The sequence below is a fragment of the Vitis vinifera genome, chromosome 11, assembly GCF_030704535.1.
Source record: "Vitis vinifera cultivar Pinot Noir 40024 chromosome 11, ASM3070453v1".
In the NCBI taxonomy this organism is placed as follows: Eukaryota; Viridiplantae; Streptophyta; class Magnoliopsida; order Vitales; family Vitaceae; genus Vitis; species Vitis vinifera.
In genome coordinates this window covers 5,417,342-5,427,599 of record NC_081815.1, presented here as the reverse complement: position 1 = coordinate 5,427,599, position 10,258 = coordinate 5,417,342, and the positions used below count along the sequence as shown (strand labels likewise).

Below are 10,258 nucleotides of genomic sequence, written 5' to 3'. Positions count from 1 at the left end.
ATTTGAATAATCATTTAGGAAAACAATGTTAAACCAATCTAAGTAATGAAAATTGGATATTCTTCGAGATGAATTTATTAATGCCTAATTTTGATATAAGGTTAAATATATATATATATATATATATATACTTAGACTATAAAATTTATCAGAACTTAAGTATGAAGAATTCCTTTAAATTTCTCAAGTAATTTATAGAAAATTTATACAACTCTATTCCTTTAGGATTATCCAACTTAGGTAATTTACTTTTGACTTGGATTATATTTTTGCATTATGGTTATTTATACTCTTCTATTATATTTGATAGATCAATGAAAAAGTGCAATAAATAAGTGGCAAACGAACAAACCTTTCTGATACAACAAAAGCCCTTAATTCATATGATATAAATTTTTATCTAAAAGCACTCACAATTAGTTACTAGGTAACTCCATCACAATAGCTCCACATCCTTGTAGAGATACATGGTTGACATTGTGACTTTATTGGCAAAAGGGGCATGAACCCTATTGTACAAAATTATAATTATTTGTAATTTATATTTATTAAAAGGTTTTATATTGTGCCTATCTATACTTAATTTTATAGCAAACTCAATGTTTTATGGTTACTTGACTAATTTACTTTTAAACCGACTATAAAATATATGAACTGAATATAAAATATATGAACTTAAAATGCTTACTAGCTCCTGTAAGGTGAACAAGGATGATGAGAATTTGATTCACCTTTGTAGTGTTGTATACTAAAAACATGAAGACTAAAAGTAGAAACAAACTGACCACACTAATTCAAAACTGACTTCCTTACACAAGGTCCTCCAAACGCTACTTATTTACAGATTGGATTTCTTTTTTAAAATTACATTTCTTCAAACTTCTGTCTCCATCCCAAGGAAGATTCTTAACCCCCAAGTTCACAAACTGGTTTGAGGTCTCAACCAACTAGCTCCCTGCTCTCCATCCGTTCATGGCTTCCAACCCCTCTTATTGGTAGGATGGATAGGAAGTTTGACATGTGGGTTGGTCGGAGGTCTTAAAACTGGGCTAGAATTGAATCCCCTCATAGGATTTGGACCTCTCTGTATGTATCCATTAACAGGTCCTAGCTGTGCTGGATTCAGAGTTGTAGCTATGGGGCCATGAAATGCACGAGGATGAGATAGGGAAGGAAATGGCAGGTGACTACTAGCAGTGATTGGAGAGAAGAGTGTAGGCCTCGGCAGAGATGGGGGTAAATTTTCAAATCTGGAGTTTGGTACCATAGAGGGGAAAGCAGTAGTTGATGGCTGAGTTGTTTCGGCGACTGGCTGCTTGTGAACCTGTAGATTAGGGGGGTACCATTCTGGCATATCATCATCATCATCATCATCGTCAAAACGATTCTTTGATGAAGTAATTGTAGTAGCATTAGCAGGTGACAATGTAGCTCTGCCTTGGACACTGTACCTCTCTCCCAAAATGGGCTGGACTGGGATTTGGAAGTCACGATGACAGACATTCTTTGGTAGAGGCATGCCCTGATCTGCATCAGTTTGAAGCCTTGGAAAACTAAGATTTTCAGAGCTCTTCTGGTTGAGAATTGGCATTGATTGCAAATTTGGTATGACTAGTGGAACTGACACATCCATTTTCCTAAATCCTTCAGGCGGAAGCCTCCTTTCAAGTGCCATAGCATCAAAAGACTTGCCTGTTGGAGTTTGAGAAGCCCCACATGCAGTTCTAAAGTCAAATTCAGGAAGATCATCATCATCAGTAGGCAAAGGTTGCTTCATTGCACCAGGTGGAAGAGGCTGGACAGGCTTCTGAAGTTCTAAACTCTTTTTCAGTTTCTCTGGTTCTGAGCTGTGCACAAGAGTGTCTTCAACATCCAAGAGCTGTTCCATGGGGTCCTGGTGAGAGGCAGAATCGGGATGTGAGGATGTTTGAAGTACCCCTGAAGTGGATGAGGATTTGCTTGGAACTAAAGGTTTTGGCAATGAATCAGCCCCAGTTTGAGAATTCCCCACTTCAAGTTGAACTTCAGTAGATTTGGTAATCTTGCCCTTGGTATCATTGTCTCCTGAACTCTGAAGACTGGTTCTGCCTGTTACTAATGCAGGTGGATCTTTAGCTGGTTGTGGAAGGGACAATTTTTTTTCTGCAACTTGTGAAGAACATTCAGAAGGTTGGGTAGAAGAATCAGGAGAATTCAGAGGCCTCTCTGACAAGGAGCATTTCTTTCCCTCAGAATTTTTTACAACAGAATTCAAAGGTATTTGGTTTCTCCGCCAGACAACACAACCAATCAATGAGTCTTGATTGTCTTCAACAGCTGCCATGCCCTTGAAGAAACCATATTTTGCAAGTATTGTGATTATGGCATCACTGCGAGGACAGACGTAAATATCAGTACCCGGTGAGAGATGTGCAAACCCAACCCTCTCCCTTTCTTTATATCCTTTTGCAACCTGTCATGGAAATGAAAAGAAACAACAAAATCAGTTCATTGGCAAAACAAAAATTGGTCATGCGATTTCTTCATAACCAGGTTAAATGCTGTAAAACTTGTTTTTTGTTCTCATTAGTCTTAACTCAGTCACCTGTTTCATGCCTGCAAGTCCACTAGCAGAAGATCCTTCTTTCCAGTGAAGTGAGACAACCTGATAATAAAGGTATTAAAATTTTTAAGAAATTTCACTTGAAAAATAAGTTTAAAGGATGCAAGCATTATATCTTGGAAAATAGTCAAGTTTCCATTATACTGTTGAATTGGTTGTATCTAAGACAGTAATATTCTAAGATGAAGCCAGCTATGCATGATTCAGCATTTCACCTGTTTTTGAATAACATTAGAGACATTGGGAGTTCAGTTCACCATTCACTAGTTCAATTAACCTAATTTATCACTTAGCATAAAAACATAGTTTGATTTATGAAATTAGTTATATAGGAAAGTATCTTTAACAAACTTGCTAGCCTTTATTCAGTTGCCTTCTGAATTATCTAATACCCACATTTTATTAAAACAGGATCAGATATGTAGTTTGAGTTCTAAAGATCAGCATGTTTGCATAAACATCTCTTTTTCTAAGAAATTATATCATAGAAGGGAATCTTTCAACACAAATAATCATTTTTCTCCTCTCAATCCCATTGTAGCTTTAACAAAAGATGCAACAGTGACATATAGAGTTGGGTTAGTGCTAACTAAAGGAGGTAGACAATCTACATGTATGTCAGGTCTGCCAAAAGAACAAACATAAGTTCCCCCATCTAAACTCGATCTAGAGCTATCTACAGGACAGGATAGAGTGAGATTTGCTCAAAGTCAGGCAAGGAGAGTGACAAACAATTCTACATAAATTGAACCCATTTCAACTAAGTCTAGTCCCAACCACTTGGGTCAGCTACATAAATCCCCTTTTTTTAGCCATATCCTCTGTTGAACCATTGGCCATCATGTTGTATTTCTCATGAACACAGGCCATATTTCTTTTTGCCTTCCTATTCATTAGACTAACTTCAACTTGAATCATGTCACCATTTGATACCTTTGTGCCTCGGCTGCACATGACCAAATCATCTTAGTAACTTCCCCTCATATTGTCCTCTATGCCTACATTTTTTATTCTATCCAGCAACAAAACTAAATGTTAACCCCAAAAAGGAAAAGAAAGAGAGAAAAAGAGAAAGAAAAAGAAAAAAAAAAAAACATTTCCTTACTTTTATTGTTTTGAGCTAATTTTTGCTCACCCGTTGCACCCAGCTCATTTCAACAAAGCCTAATCCCAACCACTTGGGTCAGCTTCTTGAATACTTTTTTGGCTGTTTATATCCTCTGTTAAACCCTTGGAAATCATGTCAGGTTTTTCATGGCCACAACCCATATTCCTTTTTCACTTCCTTTCGTCCTTGTACTAGCTTCAACTTGAATCATGTTACCTTCTAATAAATCTGTGCCTTAGCTACATGTGACCAAATCATCTCAATAACTTCTCATATTATCCTCTACACATCTTTTCATTCTATCAAGCCAGAAAACTAAACATTAGTGAATGCTTAATGTCTTGCGTTGCTTTCTTCTTTATCTGTCATTCCCAACCCTCTCACACAGTCTATCATGTTCACACCAATTGTCTCTTTGCAACTCTTAATTCTCAAAATTCTCTATAATAGCTTCCCGCTCTCACCAACATAAACCCAAGAACTTGCTTATTCTGATTAAACTAATTTGACTTATAAGAAGTTTGGAGACACAAGCCTCTAGTTTGGGTAAATCTGGCAAGTGAGAGCCCTTTATAAACACCAGTCTCTCTTAAGTATACACAAGCAGGCATAAGTATACAACTAAGGTGTTCAGAATAAACTTCAACCTCTCCAAAGAGTACAACATCACTCCCATCTACATGTGCCAACATCTTCAAAATCCACTTCAACCTTCTAAGTATAACCTGCATCCCAACAATATTGCATTTTTGCATGGAGTTTCTGTGACTTCATTTATTTTGATAATTTAGCTTCACAACTGTCATTACTAAATTCTTAGTAGGGGAAATTACATTGACAATATGATCTCCTTTGAGGTTTTGATCAAGTAACACAACCCTCCTGATTGTCAATATGTTTTTAGTTTTGCTGATATAAATTGACAATATCATCTAAAATTTTTATGAAAAATACTAACATTACCTATACCAAATACTCTAATCCCAAACATTCTCATTCCCACCTTTATACCCAAACCCCAACATTAACTTGAAATATATTCTTAAATTCATCTTAATCAGTTCCAATCATAACTAACATTTAATGAACTCCTCTTCATCTTCAACAAACCCTAATCCTTAAATTTCAATCTTTATTTCTTTTTTTTTTTTTTTGCACAACTATAGGTTTTTTTTTTTTTTTTTGTCCTTTTGAATTTCATTGTACAATTATATGAAGAAATCCAAGTTTGTCACAACCATAGAGCCTTGTGGGTTGAGTTTCATATTCTTTCTTTTTATTTTCTTTAAATATTTTCACTTTTTAATCATTAATCTCCTCTATCTTCTTTCTTTCTTTCTTTCTTTCTTTTTCCTGTTTAAATGGGCACAAGCAGTCATGGGTTATTCTTCATCATGTAGACATGAGTCCATAATTTTGTTTTTTTTTTCTTTCCCAATCTCCAAATCCCTAACCCTCAAATCGTTAAAAGCCCAGCCCTTTCTCTCCTTTCCCTTTCCCATTCTATTTGTTTTGCATTCCATTTTCTTTAAACACACAGCTTGATCATGGTTGTTTGTAATTAAAAATGAGGGGTGATAGTTTAACCAGGTTTTAGAAATTGAGACAAATGAAGTTGAACTTTCAATGAGGATTAAGGTTTGGGTGGAAAGTGTCTAGGGAAGAAGATAAAAATTGGAGAACAAAAAGAAAGAAAATGAAATAAACTTCAAACCTGACGTCACCTTATCCTCAATTAAAGGAGGATATTTTTATCTTTTTCATATTTCTATTAATTAAATTTGAAGAAAGTTTGATGGGAAAAGCACAATATCAGAAAACGTTAGATGCCTGAAAAATACATCATCAGAAAATATTAGATGCCTAACTCGGCTATAGTAAAAAATTATGTTCCCAAATTTAGGAGACATGGTTTGTTGAATATCTTAATTTGTCTTTTTCTAAACAACTTTTTTTAATTCGTTTTTTTACTAACTTTAGATCCTTGAGTCCTGTAAAAGTTAGCATAGAATTGACTTGTATGCTTCAGTAACATATTTATTCTTTCCTTTTAGGGTGGAATTGGTGACAAAAATTGTATGCCATTATACATGTCATTTTGGTTACTTTCAGAATTCAAAAACTTCCACATGGGCCTTTTTTAGCACATGCAAATTTCTATTTATCATGGAACCCATGCTGTTCTCGCAGATGATGACCAAACTGTGGTAGTAGGGAAGCTCTCTTATTGACTTGGGATATATGATAATTAAAAGCTCCCACTATGAATGAAAATTAGGTGAATTAAAATCTTCGGACATGGAAGACTGTAATTCAAACAGGATGGATATATCACAAGACCAATCAATCAATGAGTCCTTGGAGTGTTTTTCAATCCAGTGCTGTTTTTGTGCTCAATCAATTGCTGTGGTTTTATTTATTTATTATTATTTTATTTATTTATTTATTTTTGGTTTCATACATGAAAAACCTCTTTCTTCCTTCTTTTTTCCCCCCAAAATGGTGTAGGCTTAAAATTTAAGGGATCATAATAATAATTTTGTCTTGCATCCTGCCTTCCAAAATAGATTTTCTTATATATCAGACTAAATAAATGTATGCCATTTAGATCGAGTGAGATTTTCAGATACTGCAATGGCAGAAATGGAACTCTTTCTAAATTAAGATAATTCTGGCATGCTGTCAAACAATTCCAAAACTGAACATTGTTTCTTATAATTAGACTTATTTGCAGATTAATATTTGTTCATAAAATGATTAAATGATCCCTTTTGGTTGATTAGATTCTTCCTTATTTGATGGGAATGATTAGATCTTTTCACTCACAAGAATCCCTTGCCAAGATGAACATATATGGACATGTTAATGAAGTCAATAGGAATAGCCCTCCTTGAGACTAATTAGACCTTCCCTTAAACCAACTATAACTTCCTGACAACTTTCATGTGAGTGTTTTTCTTTGTTAACACAGATCATTTTACAAGAAACCTAAGGACTTTTCCTAGTTCCTTCACCCCAAGGTCTATTCGAATTCCTCTAAAGATGGAAGATGATTTCCACCAGAAAGCACCAGTCAAATCACAGGGTTTGAGGCTATATATACCTATTTTGATGAAAGGGTTTGAGGCTATATTATTGATAGCATTTCTGTAAGACTAAGATTGCATTAGTTTAGATACATTTGTTCATCATCTAAATTAAATTCTGTACCATGTCCCAACAGCTGGGCAGCTCACCTATGTCCATTATTCCATCACCTTAAAATTTTGTAGCTTTACTGTCATATTAGAGTAAAAGTCACAAACATTTGTTATACTCCTTAATTGAGAAGGCACTTATGCAATGACCCAAGCCACCACTGACTGAATATTGAAGAGCTGGTTTTGAAGGAAAGTCCCTCTTACTAAATAAATATGCCCTAAGATCTGTTACAAGATGCTGGTTATATTTTTGTAGTCATACAGCATTAGGCCTTGAGCTTCAACACCTATATCATAAGGACGAACAGAAAGAAAAATGTAGCTACTTTGAAGGTATGGCTTAGGCAGAAAGACTCCAAAATCTTTGAGCTCACAAGGATCTCAGAGGTGGTTGAGGCGGTTCAAGAATCATGGAAAGAGGAAGAAGTTTCTCCAGGTGGGTTAGGTTGGATCTGACATGTAATCATTCATGGAGTGGTTACAGTAGTCATGAAAAAGGGAGGAACCTCCAGCCTGCAACCTGAGGAGGGCAGGAGGTTGTACCACACAAAGATGAGAAGAAACAACCAAGGGATATATCCCATCCTTCCTATATTAGCTGATAAATGAAAGAGATGCCTTTTAGTTGTTCTAGAAGGTATAGAAGATTTGGCATGGTCCTCTTAGTCATTTAAAAAAAAATATCTATCACAGGAAAAAAGCAGATGTTAGAGCATTCTCAGTATCGTACTTTCGGATGTAGAGGATGATTCTAACAGGTGTCCTTTAAGTTTTAGGGATCATTTAGAGAGTGGAGAGGCTAATGGAAGGAACTCAGGCTATTAAAGGCCCATGAGAAAATCATGGTGCACTGGTGTAACTTTCCATGGTTTGATTTCCATCTGAGAAACTTAATTAATTGTAATAGAACATCTCCGATATGAACTGGTTTTTGGATCTTGTGTATGGCCACATTGATTTGCCTATGGATGGGCAGGATTTCCCTCAGAGTAGTCAGGAGAGGCAATCAATGGTCAGGAGGTGCATTATGTTTAGCACTGCATTCTTTCTAAACTTGTGTCAGATTATCCCCTGATTTTATTTGATGTGGTGGTTTGAGAAGAGTTAACCATCTCTTCAGATTTCAAATATGGGAGGGTTTCCAAGAACAGGAGTTTGGAGTAATTGTCAAAAACTGGTGGAATTGGCGTGTGTGGCAAAGTTAACCCTGAGCATTGATTAGTAAAATAAAAGCACTCAAGGAAGACCTGGAAAAGAAAAAGAAAAAATATAGAATAAGGAGGAGGACTTGGAAATATTGCAGTTCAGAAAGCAAGAGCACAGGACATAAGGAGGATGGCAAGGAGAGAGACAGGGGTTTCTCAATGGAGGAGGTGGGGGAATGAAATAAGAAGGTGGTCGATTGTAGACTAGCAGAGTTGAAAAGGATAACTGTGTAAGAAATTTAGAGCCTTGTGGATGAAGGATAGCATAGCACAGTTTTTTCATCCTATGGCAATAGAAGATCAGTGATTAATGGGGAATGAAAGACTAGTTATGACAAAACCAAGAATCGGGTACTACTTTTTGGAGTATGACAAGACCAAGAATCAGGTCACCACTTTCAGGAGTTATGTTCAGATACAAAGTCTTGGAGATCAAGGCTGAACCCAATGAGGTTTAGACCTATTAGAATGGAGGAAACAGAGCATCTTGAGAGGAAGTTTAGTACGGGGGAGATTGTGGAGGATCTAAAAGGGATTGATAATAAAAAGGCCCCAGAACCAGATGGTTTCATCATGACTTTTCGGCACAGAAGAACGAAGAATAAGGCTTTAAGGGTATATGTAGTCAAAAGAGAAAGAGAGAGACCCTAGAACCAGAAGGTTTTACCATGATCTTTTGGCAGAGAAGGACGATGAATAAGGATTTAAGGATATTTGTAATTGAGTGAGAGAGAGAGAGAGAGAGAGAGAGAGGGTCGTTGTAGTGGAATTGTGGCTATTAAATATAGGAAAGGGGAGGGAGCTCGAATGTTCCAAGGAGGTGTGAGTACTCATAAGATGGAGCTTTAGAAAAGCATTATAAGGGGAAGTTCCAGTTCATGAATAATCATAATGCAAGGTTGGGAATGGCACTAAGTATTATTATCAATTTTTGTGGCATGAAAATTTTTTTTTTTAGCTAATGGGGAGGCTAGAGTGGTTGATTATTGGATTTTCTTCTCAGAAGTTTCTAAGATTTGGGATCTATGGAATGAGTATGGAAGGTAAGAGAGACACAATGCAGTGGAGGCTAACCAAGGATAAACATTCTCTATTTATAAGGTGGTGAGAAAGCAAGAGATGGTTTTCCTTCTAATGACCGGGTACCTATTTTGGCTAAAGATTTCAACCATAGACTACCTAATTAGAAGAGGAAAACTTATTCATAATTGGTGTTGTATGTGTTAAATGGATGGAACAATTGGAAATCATTCATTGCATCATTGTTTACTGACACATGATGTAATACCTAGTACTAATGAATTAAATAGGCAATAATGATTATCTTAGTACTTAACTTTAAACGTGCTTAATTAGATGTTAAAACTAGTTTAGTGCTAATCTTGTTTAATTATGAATTAAACTTTGATTAAGGTTAAGTGGGATTAGTTAATGACTTAAGTGTGCTTATTAGGTTCTTAGGGAGTGATTAGAGTTATGAAAACCTAAAGGACTAATGGGCAATTGTAAGTTTAATATTAGTTAATTTGGAGGACTGATTTGCAATAATTGGAAAGTTGGAGTTGATGGCAGTCATGTGGCCTGCCCCTTTATAAGGGCTTGCAGCTCGTTTTGCACCATTATACCTGCAACAACCTGGGTTAGAGAGATAATCTAGAGAGAGAAAGTGAAGATTTGAGGTAAGGAAGTTGTTTAATTTAGTAATTTTGGTATATTTTGGTTCCTAATGGTATGTTGAAACAAATTAAAGGTAAAATTTGTGTAAAAGTTGAGTGTAATTAGTTATAAACAAGTTTTAGTTAAAAATCACAATTAATTAAGGATTAAAGTGTTTTAGCTTATGTATTTTATTAATGGTAAGATCAACATACATCTTTGTTTAGTTTGGTTTGATTAAAAATTAAATTAGTAAAGCATGTGATTAATTAGGTTATTTGGACACTTGGGATTTGTTAATAGGTTAGGCTTTAAGAAAATCAAAATAATTAATGTTTGGTAATTAATTGGGGAATATTAATATGCATTGTAAATATTATTTAATTCAATTAAAATTTGATTTGAAAACCTGTGGCATGTAGATTAGAGAATATGAGAATTAAAAATTAGCAACAGTAAATTGAATAAATTTTCATGGTTAGGAAAC

The 10,258-nt window shown here is 35.4% G+C and overlaps 1 protein-coding gene across 1 annotated transcript in view; it reads right to left on the bottom strand.

Moving 5' to 3' along the window:
• Window positions 1-697: 697 nt before the first annotated feature.
• LOC104880668 (uncharacterized) overlaps window positions 698-10,258 on the bottom strand; it is a 66,408-nt gene continuing 56,847 nt past the window's right edge. Inside the window, exons 4-5 of the mRNA XM_010658173.3 lie at window positions 2,585-2,644; window positions 698-2,452 (exon numbers count right to left, since the gene is read on the bottom strand). Coding sequence (XP_010656475.1) covers window positions 971-2,452; window positions 2,585-2,644 — 1,542 coding nt within the window. The 3' untranslated portion in view covers window positions 698-970. The remainder of the gene's footprint in view (window positions 2,453-2,584; window positions 2,645-10,258) is intronic.